Consider the following 24602-nt stretch of genomic DNA (forward strand, 5'->3'; position numbering starts at 1 on the left):
GAATTTAAATGCTGATAGTACTGCGTTATGATATGTAGAAAACAAGCCAGAGTTTGTTAATTTACAGATTACATGAAGTATTAGTATTTTTGAATGACTGTGAAGACTTTTGAATGTTGTTTTAATTCCTCAGATGTAAGATCTGAATACCTGATGTCTTTATTTTTGTTTGTTTTCCCCCACAGGATTTTGCACAGAGCTCAGGCCAAATGGAAAATCAGTTATCTCAGCAGAGGGGTACGTTCCCTGCAGTGTAACAGAGTAACAACTGGGTAGCAAAATGTGTAGATACTGTGATTTAAGTTCCTTGAATCGGTGTGGCTGAGGGGGAATACAGTAAATGTACAGTTTGGGGTGGGCTCCCTGCCTCACATCCTGGCCTGCACATCCGTGTGTTCCAGCCCACTGCTCCTCTGTCAGGGATTCAGGCTGTTAATCTTTATTCAATGCTATGTGGTGTCGTGTCTTAAATGTGATACTGTACCTGCACATATTTAATTAGCTGACACAAAGGCTGCCTTCAAAAGTTTTAGGTTGCAGAAGTTACACAGCCATGCCAATACACTCAGGGAGCCAAAAATCTCTAAAATACTGTCCTGTAATTGTCCTTTAAAGTCTGTCAGTTTGCAGAAGAGTCGGGATTTTTTTTTCCCTCCTCAGTTATTATAAATATTATTTTAAAGGCAGTCAACCTTTCTAGGCTAAACATTTGAAAGATTCTCAGCTGAGATGGCTGTTACTTGCTAAACACCTCTGAAATTCAAGTGTTGATGGGCATCTGGTCTTGAGAACTGTGCATAAAATGCAATGCTCGGACAGTCATTTCTCCCTCATAAGTAGAAATCCACCACCATTTCTTAAGCATTTGCTAGGAGTTGAGTGGTTCTAGGTCTAAAGCGTCAAGTTTTTGTTTAAAAATAACTTATAAAATGAAAGTAACTTTATGGACGTTGTTACTGTCAACATCAGACATCTCAGTCTGAAGCAGACTCGTGCAGTGTCTGCAGCATCTACTTTCCAGGATTGTATTTCCATGAGATTCTTCTCAAGAAACATCTAAAATCCAAGTGGAAAACTTGCTTTTTATTTTCGCTATTCAAACTGGAGGAACTTTTAAACAAAAATGTGGTAACATTTGAATGTGATTTCTAAACATTCCCCAGTTGCAAAAAAGTTAACTTAATAGTAGTGTAGGCAGGATTATTTTTATCTCTTACATCACTTGAATGTGAAGGTTGGTGTCCCCCAAAAAAATGGGAATAGTAACACTGATGAGAATAAAACCTGAAAGCACAAACTTCGCAGTTGGGTGCTGTGTGGAGGGTCAGACCCTCAAACCTGGCACTGTGAAGTCCTGTCCACGTCACTGCACACTCTCAGTAGTGAAAGCTGCATTTGTGCTTGTGCTATGAGCTCTGGGGAGTCAGGAACACAACTTTTCTGCAGCCCTTTGTAGTAAAAAAAAGAAACTGCTGGGCAGAAAATGCCAGTGAGGCTGCCCAGAGTATAACGAGGCTGAGTGGTGTGCCCGAGAACATGAAGTGTGCAAAGATGTAAAATGTTCTCTGCACAGGGCAGAGAGCCTGAGCAGCTAACGCATGGAAGCCTTTGCTCATCAGAGCCTCTGCTCCCATTCTTAAAGCCAAGCGTAGATGCCCTGAGCTCCACAGAAGTGTCACCCCACGGTCTGAGGAGATTTGGATACGGGGAGGGGAGTAAATCACCCAAATTGGCTGCACATTCATTATTATTGTTTTACTGCGTTCTTATCTTAAGAGGGAATAACTTGGTAATTTTATGTTCTGTCTTCAACAGAAAAATTTTTCAGTTCTCAAGATTATCTTGAGCTCTCCAACAGATTCCCCCGGCAGTCCTGGGAAGAAGCTCGACAGTTCTTCTTGAAAAAATAAGAGTTGTATTTAGCTTTTAAATCCCTAACATCGTCACACTGACCAGTTCCTGCTGACTACCTTCTTTAAAACGCTGTTCCAAAATGGTTTTGATACTCTAAATACTTATCCTATAGATACATAATTTGCACTATTTATATAAGTACTGTAGATACTTCCAAGTTCTGTTTTATAATTTTGATAATTTGAGTTTGTTTCGTTCTTGTATCCAATGTCATGATTTTGGTGTTTTCTGCCCTGTGGTGGGACTTGCACTGCAGAACTGCTGAAATAAGGTTGCAAATAGAGAAAATATGTTCTATATATCTTGTAATAAAATAACTTATTCTGTCTTGTGTGATTTCTGTGTTAAAATCATCAGTATGTTTGAGTTACCATAAGCAACACGGTTCAGAAAGAGAGAAAAAAACCCTGATAAGATGTTTTGCTCGGTAATCAAGAGTCAATCAGAATCAAATCAAAGTAATTCGTCAGATCTGGCCCCGGGGAAAGTTTGCTGATAATTTTTTGGGTGATTGGGGATACGTCACCTAGGACGGCTATTTTAGAGCTCATGCATTTTTAACGCCTCGCTCGGATCGAGCGGGGCCCGCGGAGCCCTCACGGCTCCGTGCGCGCGGGGACTCCGCGCGCCGCCTCCGCCCGGGGCCGCTCCCGCGCGCGGCGGCGCTGAGGGGGCGCGCGGCGGCGCTGAGGGGGCGCGCGGCACCCCGGCCCTGCCCTGCGCTGCGCCGATCCCGGCCCGCGGGCACCGGCAGCTCGGCCCGGGCAGGACGGGGACCGAGACCGGTGCCCGAGCGAAGCCACCGTGATCGCCACCGGCAGCGGAACGGTCCCTTCTCGGCGGCCCCAGCGCCGCCCGTAGCGGCCCGGCCCGTAGCGGCCCGGCCCGGCCCTGAGGCGAGCCACGCGCCGAGCTCCAGCCCGGCCCCGAGAGAACGCACCGAGCTCCAGCCCGACCCGGACAGAGCCAGGTAACGGCGGGGGCCCCGCGGTAGGGCTGGGAGGGCGGCAGGATGCCCATCCCCACCTGTCCCCAGCCGGGACAGCTCGTCCCGGCGGTGCAGAGCAGCCCCGGGCTGAGGCGGCCCCGCAGCCCGCACGGCTCCGTGCCCCCCGAGGGCAGCTCGCCCTGGGAGCCCGGTCCCTGCACTCGCTCCGCAGTCTGTCGGGGTGGTGGAGCCGCCGCGGCGCCGCGCTGCCCATCCTCTGCAGCCCGGAGGGCTCCGGTAGGGCCCGGCTCTCGCCCCGCTGCCCGGGGATGGGATAAGGGAGCGGCTCGCCGTGGTTTGAGCTTGGCCGGGCCTGCGGTCCCACGGGGAGCTGGCCCTGAGCGGCCCCGCGCGGGTAAGGGGGAGGGCGCGGGAGCTGGAGCGGCCCTGCCGCGCTCCCAGGTGATGCCAGAGGCAGATAAGGAGTCGCCGCCTGGGTCTGGACGGGGGAATGGAGAAGCTGAATAGTAGGGCTCGCCTCGCCGCCCCGGGGGAGCCCCGCCGCCCAGCCCCGCCACCCCCGGGAGGAGGCGAGGCAGCCCCGCACCGCGGCAGGTGCGGGCACGGCCGGGCGAGCCTGGGGGCTACTCCGAAAGGGAAACCTGCGCTCCGCCTCCCCGGCTATAAATAAGCGGCCCCGGTTCTGAAAGCCGATTAGCGCCGTGCGGTGAGGCCGTGGGGGAGAAGCCGGGGCTGTGCCCGTCCCGACCCGCTCTGTTCCGCTCCCGATCTGTAAGGCAGCGCCGCTCGGCACCTGGGGTACCCCTTCGCCACACTTAGACGACTTTTTTAGTTCGTTTTGGTCTTTTCGTTTAAAACCATTTTTGGTTTGTTTTGTTTTTTTTATTAAGTCCAAAATATTTAATCCCACTATTCAACCGCTGACTCTGACAATAAATAACAATAACTTACTTTTGATCGTTAAAGGCGCAAACAATCCGTCCTTCGTCCATTGATAACTTAACATTATTAGTACTGGTTTTCCCGTTAAAGTCTCGTTCCCGTGTCCCTTTTTTCCAGCGATCGTGGGGGGCCGGGCAGCGTGGCCCGAGTGAGGCATCGGTGTGAGATGAGGCTGGACGGCGCGGCTCCGCGGAGGAGGTCCAGGCCAGCTCCGCGGCCGCACGCCGGAGGAGTCTCTCCCCATTTTGTAGATTTTGGTTTTACTATTTATTTTTTCCTTTCAAAAAGGAAAGAAAAGCCGTCCCCAGCTCAAACAGCGGGCGAGGAAGCCTGTCACTGTGCCGGGCTTCGGCGGGGAAATCCGAGTTTCTTTGGGGAAAAGAAACACCGAAATCCGCAGGGCAGAAAAAAAACCAAACCAAAACCACGAAAAAAACCAGGGCGGGGGCTCTCTCTCCGGTCTGGTGAAGGCAGCGAGGATCCCGGTGCTTTTTTGGCCGACAGTAACATATTTTTTGTTTGTTTTTAAATAAGAATAATTAAAAAACAAAGGCGTTTGTCCGGCGCTCTGGGAGCGGCCCGGGGCCGGGTGTCTCATGCAGGGAGCGCAGGCATGCGGAGGTCCCGCAGCGGGGCGGACCGGCCGCTTCACGTCTCGGCCGGGCTGGGTACCATGCTGTTGGGGGTGTCGGGGAGCTGGGAGGACAGCGAGGTCACGTCGCTGCCGGAGGAGGTGCCCAAGGAGCCAGACTCGGAGAAGGAGACCTGGGGGAGCAGCGTCTGTGAGGGCCTGGCAAGGTCGCCCCCTGCCCCGTCCCCCTCCCTCAGCCGCCGGGCCCGGTGGGCCGGCATCTGCCCGTGCCCTGCGGCCCGACGGACGGCCCGGCGCGGCTCACCAGCTGCTGGAAGGCGGCGGGCTGCTCCAGGTCGCTCTGCAGGGCGAACTCGCTGAGCGCCTTCCAGGGCGGCTGGTAGGTCTGGACCTCCACGGCGGTGCCCTGCACGGCGCTCTCGTGGCGGATGGGGCTGCCGGCCACGAGCGGAGTCCCGGTGAGGCCCTGCAGGCTCTGCGGGCACACGGGGATTCAGCGCGACGGCCGCCCGAGCCCCCCACCCACATCTCCCTCCCCGCCGGAGAGGACGGGCGCTCACCGTCTTGTCGCTGTGCTGCTGCTGCTGGAGCTGCTTCATGAGAATGGACTTTTTCTTGTCCTTGCAGCGCTTGTTCTGGAACCAGACGCGGATGACGCGGGGACTGAGCCCCGTCATTTCCACTAGCTGCTCCTTCATCAGGGCGTCGGGGCGCGGGTTGGCGGCGTAGCAGGTCCGCAGCGTGTGCAGCTGCTTCTCGTTCAGCACCGTCCGCACGCGGGTGGTCTTCTCCGCCGCCTTGTGCGCCGGCGGCCGCGGGGCGGGCGGCCGCCCGGGCACCGGCTCTGCGACGGGCGGGGAGGGCGCGCACCGTCAGCGCCGCCGCCCGCTCGCCCGCCGCAGCCCTCCCGACACCCTCCCCGCCCCGCCGCCCGCCCCGCCGGGGAGCCGGTACCTGCGAGGTGCGCGGCGGCGGCCGGCGGCAGCGCGGGGCTGCGCGGTCCGCGGGCTGCGGCGCCGTCGGGGGGCGGCCCGTGGTCGGCGCGGCAGAGCAGGTCGCGCTCCCGCAGGCAGAACTGGTCGCCGGGCAGGAGCTGGCGGCCGCAGGCGGCGCAGCGGAAGCACTCCAGGTGGTAGACGTGGTCGCGGGCGCGCATCACCAGGTCGCTGCTGCTGAACGCCGCCCGGCACTGGGCGCACTTGATGCCGAAGAGCCTGCGGGGACGCGACGCCGTCAGGGCCCGCGGCCGCACCGTTGGGGCGGCTCCAGGCGGTGCCGTGGGGCCGGGCAGCGGCCCAGAGTCGGGCTTTCGTTGGGGGAAATTCGGGGAGTTTAAGGGGCTTTAGTGCTTTTTCGGGTCTAGGTTATTTTTTTTTCTAACGAGCGCCGGCGCGTTCGGGGTCACCTGCTGTAATCCCGTTTGCAGTAGGCCTTGCCGTCGCGCAGGAAGCATGTGCAGGTCTCGTCCAGGGGCTGCCCGCACTCGGCGCACTTGAGGCAGGCGACGTGCCACTCCAGGTCCGGCGACACCCGCAGCAGGAAGGGGTCCTGGATGCGGCCCCCGCAGCCCGCGCACAGGGCCAGCCCCGGCCGCCCTGCCGGGAGCGAGCGGGGTACGGTCAGAGCCAGCAGTGTGCCGGAGCAGAGGTCAGCAACGAGGGAAAAGCACTTTTTCTTTTTTACACTTCATCCTTTTTTCTTATTCTGATTTTTTTGTTTTTTTTTTTTCCAAAAGAGGAAGAAAGAGAAATAAAGACAGACACAAGGACTGGAAAGGATGGAAACGTGAAAGGAGACAAATTAATACGGCCAGGAAAAGGGAAAAAAAAAAAAGAAAAAGAATGAGAGAAAGAAAAAAAAAGACAGAAGCTTGAGCACTTGAGCAAGGCAAATAAATACAGAAAGACAGAGACCTAAAAGGAGAATTTTGGAAAAGGAATATAAAAGCAGAGATACAAAACCATTAAAACAACGGTTGAGGAAAACTTGAAAGAAATAAGGAAAGAAACAAAGAAAGAAGAAAGGAAAGAAAGAAGGAAAAAGAAATTAAAACAGAATGACGGAAGGAGATACAAAAGCATCGAAAACCCAGAGACGATTAAAATGGGAACATGGACAAATGAAAACAGTAAGAGACATGGAATCAAAGAGATAGAAAGAGAAATAAAACTAAACAAGAACAGACAGAAAATAATTTTTTTAAACGAAAAGAGAATTTTAAAAAAAGACAAACAAACACGAAAGAAATAAAGAAAGAAAAACGGTAACACGACCAAAGAAAGAAAGAAATAAAGGAAGAGCAGAGGGCAGCAGAGAAAGAAATGGAAACAGTCGAAAGAAATGAGCTCAGCGGCGCGGACAGCAGAAAGGACAGAGGGGCCGGGAAGCGCCGGGCACGAACGGGAATAGCGGCACCGGAGTTGACACGGGCCGAGCCCGCAGTCGCCCGCGCCCTCCGAGGGGCCGCAGCCCTTCCCGGCGCTGTCAGCGCGCCCGGGGCCGCCGGTCCGCCCGACGGCAGCGGCGGCGAGGAGCTCGACCCGCAGGGTCCCGCGCACGCCCGCCCGCCCCGGCCCCGCGTTCCGCTGCGCTGCACGCACTTACTCTTGGAGGGCTCCCCCATGGCGCCCGGGAGCGGCCGCGGGAGGAGGATGTCCACCATGCGGGCGGCCCCCTGCGCACCGGCAGCGATGCGGGATGCGGAGCCGCCGCTCCACCACTACCCGCGCGGCGCGGGGCGGGGGCCGCGCCCGCCCCCCCGGGCCCGCCCCGCCGGGCCGCGCCGTGATGTCAGCGCGCAGAGGCGCTGACCTCACCGCGCGGCCCCCGGAGGCGATTGGCGGCCGCGGGGACAGCCCGCGGATTGGCGCTGCCGAACAATGGGCGCGCGGCGGGCGCGGAGCGGGGCGCACGCCCCGCGGGACCCGGCCCGGAGCCGCTCGACGCCGGCACTGACGGGACGCGCGGCCCCGCGCCCCGCGGGAGAAGCTCCTCCGCGCCCCGCGCTCCGGGACCCTCTGCCCCGCCCGCCGTACTGCGCCTCGGCCCTGCGCGCTCGGGGAACGGCGGCATCGGCAGCCCGAGGAGGAGATGCATTGTAGCTGCTTTCCCTCCTCTGTTTTCCCTGTTATTCTTCTTGACTTTTAGTTCGCCTAATTTTTTCTCCTTTGATTTCCCTCTTCCTTCTCTTTCTCTTCTCTTTTGCATTTTATTTCGTTGTTCTTTCCCCCGCGTTTCGGCGTGCCGCTGGCAGGTGCCCGCGGGCGGGCTCGGCGGGACAGTTCCGGCGCTGCGCACAGGCGCATCTCCGCGGCAGACGGGAAGGGGCTGCGCGGTGGACGCCGGCTCGACGCTGCGCACCCGCGGAGCAGTTCCCTGCTGAGGCCCGTGTGCGGGAGAGCCGCCCCTACGGACCCGAACAGAACCGACCGCATCGTCGGGGCGGCCGTGCCGGGCAGCAGCCCTGTGACGAGTTGAAATTAGAGGAGAAAAATAGTATTTTACCGCATTTTCATGCGCCTGGTTCCATGCTGTTCCCGCAGCCGAACCTCTCCTGTTGCTTTTTTCTTCCTTCTGTTCTTTTCTCTTCCTTCTTTCCCCCCAGTCACCATGGGCTTCCCGTGCATTAGCAAAAAAAATAGGGAAAGCACTTCCGTGACCTTTGACTCAGCGTTAAATTCCCAAAGACTTTGCAGCACAGCAACACGAGTGTCTCATAAGGTCTAGGAAGGCTTAAATATGCGGGCATTGAGATTGCTGCTGTCTTGGGGCTTTGGTCCTTTCCTTCACTTCCACGTAATCACCTTTTTAATTTTATACGTGGAATTTGACAGGCATTTGCCAACCTATATGGCTCGGGGAGGACATGATGACTTTAGATGTTGGCTCAGGAAGGGCAGGCTGCGCTCGTTTTCCTCAGAGGAGGGAGGCGGGATGGGTTTTCCAGCTGAAGCACTTGTCTCTTGTGCTAGTCAGGCACCCTGCAGGTATGAAGCCCCAGAAGCTGGGGAGGGGGAGAGGACTCTTTGGATAAAGCGCCTCACTATTTGACCCGTTCTCCCAGCCTGGTCACAGCCCCTGCTACCCCTTTGAGGGCCCCAAATGTTGAAAGCAAGCTCTTAAATTTGTACCATAGCTGCAGGGAAAGGAGGGTGGATGGCATTTGAAGCCCCCGCTTCAGCAGGCACGCATGTCACCAAGGGAGATTCGGTATCCCTGCCTGCCCCTGCGTGTGCGGAGGTGCAGAGGGGCGGTGCAGCAGTGACATCCTCAGGGCAGGGTGAGCCCCTGTGTTCCTGCCTGTGTACCCTGCTCGGGGCTGCGCTCTGACTGCTGCCTGCCGCTAGCGCGGCTCGCTGGCCAGCGGCAGAGCTGGGTGGGGGTGAGAGGTATGAAGGCATTTGGAAAAGTTTGGTTGGTTCTTCAAAATGGGGTCACTCCGAGGGATAGGTGATGGGAACCTCTACAGCACTGTGGGGCACCACAGGTCCGTGCCTGGGCACCTGCAGAAAAGAGGGTACAGGAGGGTGACTTCAGCCTGAGCCAGAATTCAGGTTCCTGGGTGAGTCACTATCTGCATGTGTTAACAATAAAATGCAAAAATGTCGGAGTGATAGGAGAATGAGACATGTTTAAGAATACAGCAGCTTGGCAGGGATGCTCTGTGTTGCATCACCCTTTTCCCACTCGAGGGCAGGATCCTGTGTGCTCTCCCAAACCTCCCACCAGTATAGGAATTTGTAAAGTTACAGCTGAACCAACCAATCTTTCCCAAACCTATGGAAAGCTGTGCTGCAGTCACACCTGTATCTGAACGGAGCAATGTGCTCACACCAGGCAGGTGTGGTTGGACTGGACTCACTTCCCAACAAGGCAGGTAGGAGCAGGGTAGCAGTGCTGCACAGGCAGTTTAGTAGAAAAACAAAAAAAAATTACTTGCTAGGAAAGTGTTGAAAGCCCTGCATCTCCTCTATGTGATATACAAAAAGCTTTAAAATTACTACAGGTAATGCCCTGAGGCATTGAACCAGCTTGATACTGCATGTTTTACAAACAGGTTAATTGTTGGTTCATCTGAGGGAGGGTAAGGGAAAGCACATCATAAAATGATGGAATAATTCAGTCCAGGAGGCACCTCTGGACCACCGTGTTCAGGTAACTTGGAAGTGCTGGAAGCATTTTCTAGTCAGAGCCAAGTGCAATCTCTCCTGTCACACCAATCACTCCTTGCTCTCCACCCAGTGCCAGAGATTCCAGCCTCTTCTGCAGCAGCTCTGGTTGGCTTTGGTGTGAGAGCTGGCAGGGGCTGCTGAGCCTGCCCAAGGGTGCTCCCCTCTCTCTACAGAGCAGCTCTGGGGTTTGCTCCCAAATAGATGTACAAGTTCCCTCTAGAAGGGGGAAATGGTAACAAATTTTTTTTTTGTTTGCAGCAGATTGCAAAGGCAGTAAATGCTGATTCTTTCAGAGCCAACCATGGATTAAGTCCATTATAAAATTAAAACAGATGGAACGCAATTTCACTTACATTACAAAAAAGGACAGGAACCATCTGCAATAAGATTTAGCATTGCAAAGCTATTGTTATCATGTTACCATTAAAACCTTTGATGAAGAGTTTTCTTTCTTTCACAAACTTCTTCACATGAAACAAATGTTTTATTTATCCATCTTCCTAAGATGGTCATATTTTATTAAAAAGATGATGTATCTCAAAAAACCTCCCTTGGTCCTAGCAGAATATGACAAAACAAAGAAATGTTGTAAAACTCCAAGACTGAGACACTGGAAGCTTCGATGGGGAAGATGTAGCAAAATGAGAATTCCCTATCCATTTTCCTTTAAAAAACATTTCCTTGTGTTTGGGCACAATGTCTGATACTGAAAATAGATAATTAATGAGATAATGGGATACTGCATGTCACCTCCTGTCCAATGGGATTATCTGATGGCTAATTATGGACAGATTGTGATTAATGTGATTATGGATTGGATATTAATCTGATTCTGGATTGATCTAGTTATGTTTTAGTCTGCTCCAAATGGTTAATTGGATCTGAGATAATAGAAATGCAGCTTGCACCAGATTTTGCCACATCAGTTGATGAAGTATCTTTTGATCTGGGTGGGTTGCGAACAATAAATTATTTACAGCTGTTGAGAAAATGACTCTTCCTTAGAATGTAGTCATTCATTTTATTTTCGAGAGCCTTTGAAAACAAAATCAATATCCTTTCTAAAAGGAGATGTTGACAAAAGAAAGGCACGTACATAACTCACAAACAAATGTGACGAAATTAAACAGTGGTTAACCCGGTGGCCTAATGTCTGGTGATGCATTTGAATTGCTATGTGGAGCTTTGGGCTCAATTCTTCTGAGACCAGCAGGGGTTGGGAGCATTGCAGGGGAACAGGGCCCAGCGCTGGGGAAAGTGGTGTTGCACAACAGCTACTGCCAGCCCTGCTAGTGATTAAGAGTCAGCCATGGTAACATGGCAAAGGGAGCCCTTGCCATTTTTCCCCTCCGGATAAGAAAGATTCAGAAAGTTCATGAGTGCAGAAAAGACTTATTGGCCCATCTCCTCTGGTCTCCTTCATACCAGACCATGCAATTGGACACAGAATCATTCTTTTTTTCCCCTCAAAATGAGCCTGTTAATTTATGGTTGACCTCAGTCATCTCTTCCAGAGATGCATCTGGTCTTGGTGTCACCTGCCAGTGCAGGAGAGGCTGCCTTGCTCTCACATCCTGCCTGTTAACTACTTTCACTGGAATGGACACCTAAGTGTATAGTTTAGGTTCAACCCCCAGACAGTGGATCTTGTTATGCTGTTATCTGCAGGATTAAAGGCAGTGGGTAAATTGCAGACTTTGTAGACTTCATCTTAGACTTCGTGATAGGGCAAGCAGAAGGTACATTACCCTTTGTCACCAGGTGCTAGAAGTGGCAGCTAACTCACCAGAAGGTTCTCCTCCCTAATGGGCTCCACAATAAAAACATCAATAAAAATATCAAAAATCAAGCAGGTTCCAAAACACTGAAAACAAGGCCTGCTGCAGCTCTGTGCTTACACAAAAGTGCTATTGACTGAGCTGAAACAGAAAGAAAAAAGGAAAAAGCAGCTTTCCTTGAAAAGTCCTTAGAGGCAGAGGAAGAGCTTTTCCCCTGGAGTGGCTGTTCCTGCTGCTGCAGGAATGGCTTGCGCTGGTGTGAGTGGGAATACAGTGGCATCTGGATTCCTTACCAGCAGTGTAATGGGCAAAAAAACACAGCTACCCCTTTAAAAATATTGCTGGTACAACCTGTCAGAGAATTTTACACATATCTGCCATTAAAAACAAGGTGAACTTCATGGCAGAAGGAGCTTGGCAGGTCATAAAACCCCATCCAGGGGTCTGCACTGAGAGGGCAGCAGAGCTCTTCTCACCAGCACTGTTTCTCTTGTCCTCCACAAACTACCATCACTCCTGGGCAGGACAAGTTGCCTTCCAAGGTAACCTTTGCTTTCAGAAGTTATGAGGGTCCCATCTTGCCTGTGAGCTTGGTAGAAAGGGTTTCTTGAACTTCTCAGGTGATCTTGTTCTTTAGGAATATGCAGACTGATGTTACTTCCAGGTTCCTTTCTTACTCAACTGGTACATGGAAATCATTAGCAAGGGAGAGTAGTTAATAGAAAAGATAAAATACCTGTCTGTGGTTTTGTAGGCTCAGTATTAGAAGGTTGTCCCTGCTATGGGGTACCTTTGGGGGAGCTCTTTCCTCTGTCCTGCACTTTGTAAACAGGGCTTGTGGCATTGTCCCCTTCCAAAGGCTTCCATAAGGCCTCATGAAAGAGCAGCTGCTGCTCTGAGCCATGCAGGTGAGTGGCTGTAAGGTGATCTGAGCAGAGCACTGAGCACACCTGTGGTGGGCTATTAGCAAGGACCTTCAATGTCAGATGTGGAGACGAGCCTTTGTGCCCGTGCTGATGAGGGGCAGAGGGCAGAGCTCTGGGGACACACGTCCCTCCTTGTGTGCACTCCTGAGGGGGTGAGGGGTCATTGGCAACATCCTGGGGTGGCTGAACCACTCGGACCCTGGGAGCTCACAGCACTTGGGCACAAAATATTTCAGCAGCAGAAACCTCTCCTGCTGCTGCTTCCAAGGTGGGTGTTAGTCCTGTCCAGTGCTGGGCTGTGGGTCCTGTCCATCGGTTTGGGGGCCCTGCTGAGCTGTCAGCAGGTTGCAGTTGCTTTAAGGTTATTGGATTTTGACAGATTAGGAGGCGAATCCTTTCGTGTGCTGGGGAAGCTTCCCAAATGAAGCTCTTTTAATTTATCTGAGTCAGCTATCCCCAGGGTGATTGCAGGAGGAGTAAGCTAAGGATGACCTGTGACAGAGGGGACCATCATAGCAGTAATAAAAAAAATTCCTGCTCTTCACTAAATCCCTTAGTCATGAGGCTGTATTAGCTGGATTCCATATGTTTTAATTAGGAATTATGTATTTTAAGAAAACCAAAATCCGATTCTAGGGAAGACATCATTACATATTTGTAATGGTCCTTGGTTCATTTGGCATCTGTAGAGCTATCAGTACAGGTACCTCTACTTGTTTGCGACCATATTTTTAAAAGTTTGAATAATCTATGTTGTTACTTTTTTCTTTTCCCCAATCCCAATAGTGTGAAAAAATGTAATTCTCTTTCCAATGCAGAAATTAGGTCAGCAGATCCTAATGAAATAATCCTGGATAACAATGCACCATACAAGGATCTGCTTCCACTAATTAATGACTAATTTTTCTTTCAAAATACAAAGTAGTAACTTCTGCCTGTAGTGGACAGTGATTCTACTTCAGTGGCATCTGTTTGTTGCATGTTTTCCATTTCTATTATTGTCATGGGAAGGTCAAATAGAAAAAAGCTTTTTGCCATGGTTCAGCTTGTATGGATCATGCTGATATAATCCCTACCTGATTACAGTTATAAGCTCCTAAAACACTGGCCATAAGTGATAAAGACTTCCTTTGTGCTTCAAGCTGTAATCCTCATCAAGCCAGTTTCAATAAGGATTTGTGCATCTGAAGTGTTGCTGAGGATTGGAATCAAAATTATAAACAGAAAATATAATAAAAGGCCTGTCATGTCTCTGAATTGGGGATGCTACCCCTGAAATCTGACCTGAAGAACAGCAATATCACTCTGCTCATGAAAATATGATGTGTGTGCTATGAAGCCAGACACACAGCAAATGGATCAATTTATTATTGGCTATGATGCATTTAGTTAATTTTGATAGTAGCTCACTTTTGTTTTAGTGTGAGGCAGTAAAGCCCCAACTTGAACGAGATCACTTTGTTTATTCTTGGTTTATTTTGGTTTGGGGTTTTTAGGTGTATGTTTGTTGTAAAGATTTCATCCACATGAGATGTGCAGGTTGGAAGCTTAGTTTTGGAGCCTAAAATAGGATTATGAAATTACATGCCATGCTTTTAATGAGTAAAACACCCCAATTAAAAAGACATAATGGGCAAATTAAGGTTGCCTAGGATGTTCTTATTGTGCCTTTGCTGTTGCATTTGTTGGATTACCTAGGGTACAGGAAGGGATTTCTATATGTATAAAACTCCACATCTCTGAAGAGTTACACTTCACCTTAACCATTATTCAAACTGGTGATAAAGAGCTACAGCAAATATTAATCTTCTTTTTAAACCCCTCCCAGGGTACTGTGGCTTCTGCAAAACCATTCCCCCCCTCATCCTTATATAAACAATTTTTTTATTCACTTGGTCATTTGCACAGACAGACGATGCACAGGCAGCTCCGAACACTCATTTTGTTTTCTTCCTTTTTTGGGGACTGAAGGGTGGAGCCAGACCAGGCAGAAGTCAGAGCAGCCCCGGAGCTACTTTAATCCATATAATCGGGCACAGGCCCCAAAGGAGGTTTGCCACCTCCTTTAGCTCTTCCCTTCACAGCCCTCCTTTGGGGCTTGAGGAGTTAAGGTTCTGCTCTGGGGCCAGGGAGCTGTAATATGCAGGACAGCTGCTTTTCTTCTGTTCTAGAGACATTTGAGATGAAGTAAATGGACCATTTAGATGCTTGAGTTGCTGGACCTGGTTAGCATTTGCTGTAAAGCAGCACATTTTGGCATCTGATGTGAAAATCACATGGCAAAATAAATTTAAAAGGTGATCCTGTGCCAAGACTGTGGCAAAGTCGAAGAGCCTTTTTGATCTGTCTGCCTTTTGCCTTCTTATGCAGCGACCCAGCAATGCAGAACGAATCACTGATGTGCTGAAGATCACTGCTGATTCTTGGAGGAGCAATCCGATGGCCATAATTGCTGGGGGCAGGGGGGATGTTTGGGGTTTTTTTACACTCTAAACCACTTCAGGATGGGAAGAAACTGCATTAGTGGCCCACTATCTTGTGATTTCTGGGATGGGAATTCCATCCTGGACCATCCCAAATCCATGTGTGCTGGGGGCTCCTGGGCTGGCAGGACCCAGTTGCTCCAGTGAGGCAGCTCCTGCCAGCTTCTCCAGGACATCAGGTTTTCAGAGAGCCATAGTGCACAGCACAGTGAATTTGGTCTGAAACATTTTGCTTCATTGATTTTTAAATCCCTCTCCTTACCACCCAGAAAAAAGTACAGACGCATGGAAAAACAGCAAGTCTCAGTCTGGTCCCTGGAGCACCCTGCTGCCATGTAAGGGGCAGGCACAAGATGTCTTGCCTTGGTTCTGGGAAATCAGAATAATAATAAAATAGATCTATAAATTATTCAGAGCTCATGAGCTATTGCCTAATGTTGCTTGGGGCCAAGCACAGGGGTGTGGGTGAGGCAGCCAGAAATCTGTCGTGGTGAGAAGATGCCATTCGGGGCTCATGGTACCTGACTGGTCTTTGAAGTTTAGGTGTGGTTTGGACAGCTGGTGGGGCGCGACATTTGGGAAGCACGGTGACATCTGGCCTTTGGAGCGTGCCCCGCACTCCGTCCCTACATGATCCGTCCTGCCTTTGCTGCGCCCGCGGTGTGGGGAGCGCGGCCGGGGGATCTGGCAGCGCACGGGCAGCCGCAGGCGGGGCCGGAGTCTCCCGGCTGCTGTTGGCTCCACAGCCGTAAATTAAATAAGACTTCTCCTTTCTCCTCGCAAGGCACATTTCATTGGCTTAGGATAGGATCTGGCAAGGAGCACCGGCATTTGAAAGCATAACTCTGCTCTCTGATGTTTTCTTCTCTTTCAAGGCCGTAACCCTTTGCGGAAACAGTGCGGGGGATCCGCGCAAAGGCGGCCGGGGGAGGCCGGCGCTGGTACCAGGTCAGTTTAGGCTGGAAGGGCTCCGCTCCCCTCGAGGCGCTCGGCGGGAGCGGGACGGGCCCCCTACGGCAGCGACAACTCCGCTCTTGCACTGCAGTACGGCCGGGACCGTGCGGGGCGGGCGGATACAGCCAGCCGCGCCGCGGGACAGAGCCGGCTGTACCGGGGAGCGGTGTGGGGCCAGCCGGCTGTGCGGGGGGACAGCGGGCGGTGCTGGGGGCACAGCCATTAGTGCGAGGGAACGCAGTCAGCAGTACGGGTGTCAGCGGACCGTGCCGGGCGGAGCGGCGGAGGACAGCGGGACAGGACAGCCGGGCGGTGCGGGCCGTGCGGGGCTCAGCGCGCCCCGCTCCGCGCTCTCCGCCCGCGCCGCCGCTGCCGCGCATTGGCCCGGCGCTCGGTCCAATGGGGCGGCGGGGCGGGGCCGGCGCGGCTCTCGCGAGAGCGGCGCCGTGCGGGCCGGCGGAACCATGTTGCGGGCGGTGGCGGCGCAGCGGCTGCGGCGGGCGGTGAGTGCGGGGCGAGCCCCGGGCCGCGCACCGAGCACCGGGCGGGGCCTTCCCGCCGCCCCGGCCGGGCGGGCCCTGCCCTGTGGGGCGAAGGGGGCGCGGGGCGGGGCGCGGGCCGAGCTCCTCCCGCCCGGCAGCGGTGGTCGAGGGGGTCTCTGAGAGGCGAGCGCCCCGCGCTCCGGGCTCGGACTTCTCGGCTGGACTCCTCTCCCACTCCGTCTGTTAAAAATAAAGTTTCCGAGTGGACACAGGGCGTTCCACAAGGCCTTCCAGCGGTCTCGGTAGGCAGGAGTTGCGGATTGCTGTCCCGTGTGGAAAGCTAACGTAGGTGTCGGGGAAAACCTGAACTTCTGGCAGTGCTCGCTCTCATCCACCCTTGAGCAGCACAAGCTGAGCAACAGGTGGACAAGACTTCTAAAGTTTGTTACTGTAAACTCTTAAGAATACTAGAAGAATATTAGTGGCTCAATGAGAGGCTTTCTGCAGTATTGCAGTTAATCCACCGTTTTCAGTCACACCTGTGCAGAAATGTGATTGCCTTAATGATCACAACTTGTGGATGAAGCTAATGCAAAGCACCTGTTGCTTCTCCGGTTTGACCTTCATATTGCTCAGCTGGGAGGAGTGCTGGGCTGTTGGAAGGCCATTTGCTGCTTGGTGTGTCATCGTGGCTGTGTTACCAAGGTCGAGGTGAACTCAAGGTTAATTGGGGTAGATGATTGATGAGATGTCCCCGAATATCTGTTCTGTCTCTCACTGTGCACTAGGAGATAGCCCCTCCACTAGAACTGTGTATAAATAGTCCTTGTAAACAACTTTAAGTCTTGCAAGCCTCTTTTTGACCTCTTCAAGGCTTTTACACGTACTACAGTTCAGTATAGCTCTAAAATAGTAGTTATGCATATATTAAGTGGTGTCAGGTGATAAAAATCTCTCAAAAGAAGAGCAAAGGTAGAGAGGTCAGACATGATTGAATTAATCAGAAAATTCTTACTGTTGTAATCACGGGCATGTTTCAGTTGTTAGGCTGCAGGCTTTGTAGAGCAAAGGTCTCAGTGATCTCTGAATCATATGGTACTGCTGTGTAAATAGTACCTTACCCACATGCTCACTGCACAGTTCAGTTCTGTGCCTGCACGTGTGAGTTCAGCTGCTTGGTTTTCAGCCATACACATCTAAACTAGTAACTTTAAAGAATAAAGCCAGTAAAACATCATGTGCATCTTTAGTGTGTGTGTAACAATGTAGTCTGTGACAGAAGTGAAACAAACTCACAGATTGTTTTTGCTTACTTTTCTAAAGTGCAAAGTTTAGCCCTGCTGACTCAGCTCAATGGTGAGTGTAGTCAAGAGAAAAACATGAGAGAAACCTGTGAAGTATGAGCAGGAAGGAAAGTTGAATTTCTGTGCAACTTAAAGATAGGAGTACTGAGGAGCAATGAGACTGCAAGTGCACAAAAACATGGTGTAGAGGTGGGAATAAACGATTTAGGGACTTCCCTGTGTTGAAACACAGTGTTGTATTTCAAAATAGCTTTGTTGATTTTTATTATTGGTTTGCAAGGGGTGTATTTGGAAAAGTTTATTGTGTATTTCATCTTTCTCTTGCTGTTTCAATCCCTTTGTAATATTAAATCTTTATTATGATTGCCAAATCCTTTTTGCAGAGTGGTTTTATTTTTTTATCGTTGTTCTTTGCTGCAGTTATAGCTCCTTTTTAATTCAGATGCCTTTAGTGTTTCCTGGAGTTATAGAGCTGTCTTTTAGACCTCAGGTTATGTAAGTATATGCTTGAGTTTCCTTCTCTCTCTGAGTTTTCCAGATTTATTTAGTTAAAGTTTTACAGCTACAAGATTGTGTCTCAATAAAATTAGGTATTGCCTTGTGGTTTAGGAATGTGGCCTTTATCTTTAGTAATACCCCAGTTCCTAGTTTCTGGAGTTCTTTCTTGGGAAGTTTGCCCTGTGTTAATTGGTTCTCCATGAGATCCACAATTCCTAATAAGCAGTTTTAAAATTTTAGGTTCTGGCCAGTTTGCTTTTACAGCTAAGAAAATCAGCTCTAGAGATACCTTTTAGGTCTGGTTGTTTAGGTGCTCTGCCTTGTGAATGCCTGTTTTGGTTTTGTTCCTGTAACTTCCAGTGGCTCTCCTAAAGAGAAACAACCTTCATTTTCCCACGTGAAGTTTCTAGCACCCTGTGTCTTATTGATGCATATTTGGAGCATGGGGCCATGTAGAATTCACCTGCTGCATCTCTGGCATTCCTTGGAACAACTTTTTGGCTGACTCATCTCATGTTGCTGTGCCTGCCACATGCTTCGCTTGGAGCTGCTTTCCCAGTCCCGGTGTTGTTAATGAGTGTCCTTGGAGCAGGCTGCCAGCAGAGGCCACGGCTGCTGCACACCCATCTCACCAAGCAGCAAGCACAGATTTACCACACCTCCCTCTGGGTTTTCCAGCTCTTGATGCAGCTGTTTTTTTAGCATACAAGCAGCAAATCTGTGTGTAAGAGGTGCTGGACACGTGTGCTGTTCAGGTGGCCTGTGTGTGTGTGCTGGCAGACCAAGAGATGCTCAGTTTGCAGTGGCTTTGTGTGGAGAGCAGATCCCCTGTGCCCATTCAGTGGGTCCTGGATGTGTGTGCTCTTGGCTTCACTGTGCACCTGTGCTGGGTGTGCCCACATTGCTGATGTTCCACTGTGACAGTGGCAGGGACCAATATCTGGCATTTTGTCTGCAGTCTAGAAATCCACATATTGTACTTGGAGTTTTTTGTGCTCTGGTTGGGAAATATTGATGGATTCCTCAATGGGGAACAATACAGTGCTTTGGGGAAACTTGAGACAGTGAATCTGTGGCTATTTTGCAAGTGGATTAATTGATCACTACTGCACATCTGAGTTAATCTTAGCAACTTTTAAACATCTGGAAGTCAGAGGCCATGTTGGCTCTACATTAAATATTGGGAGGGAAGGGGAAGTTGGAAATTCTGGGTGGTTTTCATTCACAAATGTTAGTTTTGGTATAAACTGAGTCACTGTCCAGAGTTCCACCAGAGAGGAGGTGCAGATGTTTCTGCTGTAGAGGAAACATAAGGTGTGTAGCTGTGATTTGTACTTAAACCTGAGGAAAAGAAACTTCTCAGTTCTACCTCCCTGTTGCTGGGGTGTCATTACCTGCTGTCATGCTGCAGAAGCTGCTCAGGTGCCCAAGCTGGTGGGATGTTTATCTGGAGGTGATTTCTGTGGGTGGTCTCATTTTCCAGAGCTTGGTTTTCACCAGGAACCTTCCGTGGCACAAGCACTGAGTGCTGTTCCTTCTTAAGGCATTGTTTTCAACAGTTTGATCTGTGTGTCTTATTTGTTGTGCTTTCCTTCCTTGCTGCCAGCTGGTTTATTCTCCACCTTCCTGTTTTATTTAGGCCTCCTAGGTAGGCATCCTGCCCAAGAGCAGCAGTGATGTCAGTGAAGTGATGAGCTGTTCTCCCACACATGCAGTAACTTCATCAAAATACCCACTTGTCCTATCACTGACTCATTGCAGCTTCTTTGTTTTCAGGACCATATGACTGGATGAATTACCCTCTGGTTTTACTGCAGATTCTTTATTATAATAAACAAAAGTCAGTTTGGTTTGGTTTTGTTTATAGAGAAAATTATTTAATGTGTTCTTGTATGTAAAATTTAGACTCACATAGAAATCTCATTTGTCATCTAGATTTTTACCCATAATATATAATGTGACTTTAAATTTATTTTGAATCTGGTCTTGTCTTTATGTTCAGAAGTGTCATCCATGAAGTGACCTTTTGGTGTGCATATTGTGTATATTCCTACAAATATAAAATGTGGGATTATTGGTTTAGAAATAATACCTGGTTAATGCTGTAATAGCCTGCTTAAGCAATTTCTATTGCTCATTTTTAGTTAAAAACCAATTATTTCTCAGTTTATTCTAGAATGGTTTGACAGAATGATGGTGCTGATGCAGTGCTTATTAGGGAAAAAATGATAATATAGGCAGAAATAAGTGTGTGTTTAAAATGCCTCTGTCTCCATTTGAAAATATGAAAACTTGAGGATTTTCCAGGAGTGTGGTCCATTTTACCTCATGGCACAACTGTAAATCATTGGAGAGTGGGCTTTTTGCCACAAAGGCATGGATTTATTCTTCAAATGGTGACTAAAATTTCATAACTTTTATTGCAGGTGATGTGTGAAACATAATCAAAAATACAGCATCTGATCTGTAGTGGCAGTAAATATTTTGTTATTGGCAATTGGTTTCAAAGGAGCTTAGAATATTTAATGACAGCAAGCCATAAGCATTATGCTTAACCTTAAGCATAAGAGATTAAATGCAGGGCACTTCTACAAGAATCCTTATTGTTTTAATCAAAAGGACAAATTATGATCCAGGTTCTGCAAAAACTTATCTTGGTATTTTTTTATTTGTGCACTGTGATTAGCTTCAGGGAAGTCCTTGAGATTTGCTTTCTGTGTTTGAAATTCAGTGTGTTGGTAGGCTTTGTGGGGTTGAAGTCCAGATGCAAATTTTAGCCTCTCATATTTTCTGAAGCTTTTTATATTTGAAGTTGGAGCAAGTGAGTGTTTGGCATGAGGGGAGATGGGGTTGGAATGTAAATTTAAAAAAGTAATGTTTGGCTGTGTGGCTTCAGCGTTGTGTTTGTGTTTGTTCCTTGGTTATATTGATTAATTTACTTGGCTTTGCCTGTGTTCCATCCTACACAGTCTTCAGTTGGGCTTTCTGTAGGGTAAACAAACACTTGAGGGACAATTTTCCTGTTCCTATCCAAAACGTTTTCCCTTCTCTAGTATTAGTCTTTTCACACCTGAATATTAGAGAGGAAGGTCCCAGAATTTAGAATATTTTGGTTTGGTTTTATGACAGTTTTTGCCTTTTTTTGTTTCTTTCATTTTTGCTTTAGAAGGTCAGATTTGTGTATGGATGATGAATTGGTCAGAGCTGTTATTTAAGGACCATTAAATTGTGGTCGTAGAATAAGTGCTCAGATGTTTTGAAGGAAAAGAGGGAAAAGTGAACCTGATGCCTGTAAAGATTTCTCCTAGTGTGTTTTCAGGCTGTCAGCTGCTGCTGCTTAATTTTCATTCAGTCACTGCATAAAATTTTACCTCTAAATATAAAAGTGGGTTCTGTAGCTAGATTTTGTTTAAAACTTATAATGAAACACTGCCAGAGAACCACCCTAGAAAACCAAGTAAATATTTATTTGCTACTGTTTATTTTCTTGTCTAATCCTCACTCTTTAAGGCACTTGGTTAAGTTGATCAACTGAGCTTGAATGTAATGTGCTAAAATGTTTTTCTTAATTTTGTTCAGTATTTTCCCGTGGAGTTTCAGTTTCAGCACAACATGTTACAGACAAGCTGAAGCCAAGCAGATTTGTCTTTTCCTTTTTGTATCACCCTATGGATTCTCTTTACTTAATAAAAATTATCTAGAATGAGCCTAGCAGTGTTTTACGACTTGTATGAGTGATGGATTTCTGTGAAGCCCAGAGGAGCAGGTTTTTATTTCAATGCCAGGTTTCCCACTGGTTTTACTTCAATGCAAGTTTCTCCCTCACTTTGCAGGCGTCGGTGCTGCGGAGGTCGAAGAGCACCTTGGTGGTGGCAGAGCATAACAATGAGTCCCTCTCAGGCATCACCCTCAACACCATCACTGCAGCAAAGAGCCTGGGAGGGGAGGTGTCCTGCCTGGTGGCTGGTACCAGCTGTGACAAGGTAGGAAATGCTATTTTCATATCAATGAAATAAAGAATGCAGTGAAACAACACTTGGCAGCATCTCGGGCAGCCTGAAAAATAATCTGTAGTCAGGAGAAACCGTGCCAGGAGTTGCTAATCTGCCAGAAAAGTCCTGCACTTGGAACTGCTTCTCTTCTAAAGAGAAAATATGGATATAGATTTCATTTCACAGGGGACGGTATCAATAATGGGTGTTACATGCTTGAGCAAGCAAATTTTTATGGGACTAAAGGACAATTAACTTTTAAAACAAGATATATCTCTGTAAAGTTTAAATGACAAATAGTGCAGTGCTAAGAATTTGGAAAGAAGCTTTTGCTTGTTTAAATGGAAACCAGCAGAAGTGAAACAGCAGTGATAAATTGGGCTTTTGAGCAAGTTGCTAATTTCAGAATTTCAGGTTGCAAATACTCTCTGCACAACTTGTGATGTGCAGAGAGTGTTTGCAACCTGAAATTGTTGTGCAGAGAGTGTTTGCAACCTGAAATTCTGAAATTAGAGCTTCTTGACTTCACCACACAGCTCATGTATGTAAAAAGTTCCTTGTACATTAGCTGTGCATTTTTAGTGTAATTTTGATGTGCCAATTCTAGAGACAATATAGTTAGTACATTAGTGGCACATTTATTCCAACATGACTTTGTGTTGTGTGAACAGGAGAAGCACAAAAAGCTATGCCTAATATTTACATACTGTTTATGCACTGTTATTTTGAAAGCAACATGTAGTATCTCATGAAGAAGGCATACTTAGAGCAGCTTATTCACACATAGGTGGAGAAACCTTAGTAGCTATTCAGGTGTTTGAGGTGGAGATGAAGCAAATATTTATCTAAATCAAGAAAATTAAAAAGAAAAAAAGGACATAATTGCCTGACATGTGTGTCTTTAATTTTCCTTTTTCTATGCACGTGCACAGGAGAAAAATGATTGTGAATGTTTTGTTTGTTTGTTTTAATGCTAAATATATGGAGTCTGTGTGTTATGGTGGGAAAAAGTATTTTATAAAAAATGAAAGTTTAGAGATTTTTATTTAACAGCCAGATACTCTGCAGCAGCTACTAGGGATTTTTTTTCTTTATTTCCTTTTGTTAATTTTTGAGGGTAAACTGATACTCATCAAACTCAGTAAAACTACTCTGTTCCTGAACGATGCATGTGGTCTCCAGACCTTGCTGTCAGTCCTCTTCTCTCTGATCTGTAGTAACCCTTTTATCATTTAAACTTCACTTGTGCCAATTCAAACGAAAAAAATGCATAAATATAAATTGAAAATACACATTGCTTCAGTGGGCAAAAAGTCAGATGCAAACAAAGGGTTGCTCCTAGAATTCGGACAAAAATCATAGCAGCATTGTACATTTGTATTTGTTTGTGTGGTAGATACTGACTGAACTTAAAGTAGGATTTGTTTCTTGGTGATTGTGTTGGAATACTGAGCAGTAATCCTCAAGTGTGGCTGTTGTTGGCTGCTCTAAGAAATGCTGGGATTGCTGTGGAGCCCTGCATGCAGGAGGCAAGGTTCAGGCAAGTTTTCCTGAGGCTGATTTACTCCGTAGTTCTCTGATTCACAAATTCATTTTCATTATCCCATAAGGAGCTGTGCTGTGGATCAGAAGACCTGCATTTTATTCTGTTCAGGTCTGTTCTGATTTTGAAATTCATGTACTTTTGGTTCTGGTTTTATGAATCTGTAGGCTGTGAGCAGTGGGGACTCCCTTGTTATATGTTTGTGGTGCCTGTTTAAACACAAACTAATAATAATTCACTTGTAATCACAGGTAGCATCAGAGCTCAGCAAAGTGCAGGGTGTTGCAAAAGTTCTCGTGGCTCAGCATGATGTGTACAAGGGATTTCTAGCAGGTGAGGGTTGTTCTTACCTATTCACAAAAGAAATTTATTGATGCATTTGTGTTTGTGATTGAAAATAAGATGGTTGTAAATTCTGAGCAATGTATTTTTATTCTCAGAGGAGCTGACTCCCTTGATTGTGGAAACTCATAAAAAATTCAATTACACCCACATTTGTGCCGGAGCATCTGCCTTTGGGAAGGTGAGTAAATCAAAGAGCATCAAAAAGTTTTTGTAGAAAAGAGACAGACAATGCTGTATGTAAGAGTGTGAATCAAAGGCCTGAGAGAGATCAGCCATGGACAGTTCTGCATTTGCAAACTATTTTACAGTAGTTTGCTTAAGAAGTCATTAAAGTCATTAGTTAGATTTCATGATTCAAGTTTGAGTTCTTTTATGATCTGATGTGAAAAAAATAGTGTAGAAGAAATGATCTGTGGTAACCTGCCAATCCTATGGACATAAGGCAAAATGTGCAATAAGGCAAACCAGATTAAGTGATCTGAAAGCATGAAAATTGTAAGGAAAAGCACACCAAATTGGGATGAAAAATCTGTTATTTGCATGTTGAAATGAGAGTGAGCAAACCTATTGGAAGCAAACTTTTTTTGCAGTGGGATTTGCATCTGTGGTAGAAGTCATGTGCATTAAAATGTCTGTAAACATACATAAATAACGCAGAGCTAAGTTCCAGCCAGGATGGTTTGTAATGAAAATACAATTTTTATTTTTCAAAACTTTTTTTTAATTGTG

General features: G+C 48.3%; 3 protein-coding genes across 4 annotated transcripts in view; 2 read left to right on the forward strand and 1 right to left on the reverse strand.

The window, feature by feature from the left end:
- The window catches only part of SCAPER (S-phase cyclin A associated protein in the ER), a 136043-nt gene extending 133793 nt beyond the window's left edge, over nucleotides 1–2250 (forward strand). For both annotated transcript variants that reach the window (XM_058033388.1, XM_058033389.1), the window contains exons 31-32: nucleotides 186–237; nucleotides 1816–2250. In XM_058033388.1, coding sequence (XP_057889371.1) covers nucleotides 186–237; nucleotides 1816–1910 — 147 coding nt within the window. In that variant the 3' untranslated portion in view covers nucleotides 1911–2250. The remainder of the gene's footprint in view (nucleotides 1–185; nucleotides 238–1815) is intronic.
- Nucleotides 2251–4453: 2203 nt separating this feature from the next.
- ISL2 (ISL LIM homeobox 2) lies at nucleotides 4454–7059 on the reverse strand. The gene is made up of 6 exons (XM_058033390.1): nucleotides 7002–7059; nucleotides 5803–5992; nucleotides 5352–5611; nucleotides 4958–5241; nucleotides 4702–4872; nucleotides 4454–4570 (listed from the first exon to the last, which is right to left on the reverse strand). Exons 1-6 carry the CDS (start codon nucleotides 7057–7059, stop codon nucleotides 4454–4456), a joined length of 1080 nt encoding a protein of 359 aa, XP_057889373.1.
- A 9114-nt stretch (nucleotides 7060–16173) lies between these two features.
- The window catches only part of ETFA (electron transfer flavoprotein subunit alpha), a 29054-nt gene continuing 20625 nt past the window's right edge, over nucleotides 16174–24602 (forward strand). Inside the window, exons 1-4 of the mRNA XM_058033684.1 lie at nucleotides 16174–16212; nucleotides 21827–21976; nucleotides 23780–23861; nucleotides 23969–24051. Of these exons, the coding sequence (XP_057889667.1) occupies nucleotides 16174–16212; nucleotides 21827–21976; nucleotides 23780–23861; nucleotides 23969–24051 (354 nt within the window). The remainder of the gene's footprint in view (nucleotides 16213–21826; nucleotides 21977–23779; nucleotides 23862–23968; nucleotides 24052–24602) is intronic.

The sequence above is a fragment of the Melospiza georgiana genome, chromosome 13, assembly GCF_028018845.1.
Source record: "Melospiza georgiana isolate bMelGeo1 chromosome 13, bMelGeo1.pri, whole genome shotgun sequence".
NCBI lineage: Eukaryota > Metazoa > Chordata > Aves > Passeriformes > Passerellidae > Melospiza > Melospiza georgiana.

Coding starts and splice junctions, on each gene's coding strand:
- ISL2 (XM_058033390.1), bottom strand. CDS start 7,059: ATGGTGGACATCCTCCTCCCGCGGCCGCTCCCGGGCGCCATGGGGGAG. Junction 5,612..5,802: donor TGCAAACGGGATTACAGCAG/GTGACCCCGAAC, acceptor GCGTCCCCGCAG/GCTCTTCGGCATCAAGTGCG. Junction 5,242..5,351: donor CGCCGCCGCGCACCTCGCAG/GTACCGGCTCCC, acceptor CGCCCGTCGCAG/AGCCGGTGCCCGGGCGGCCG.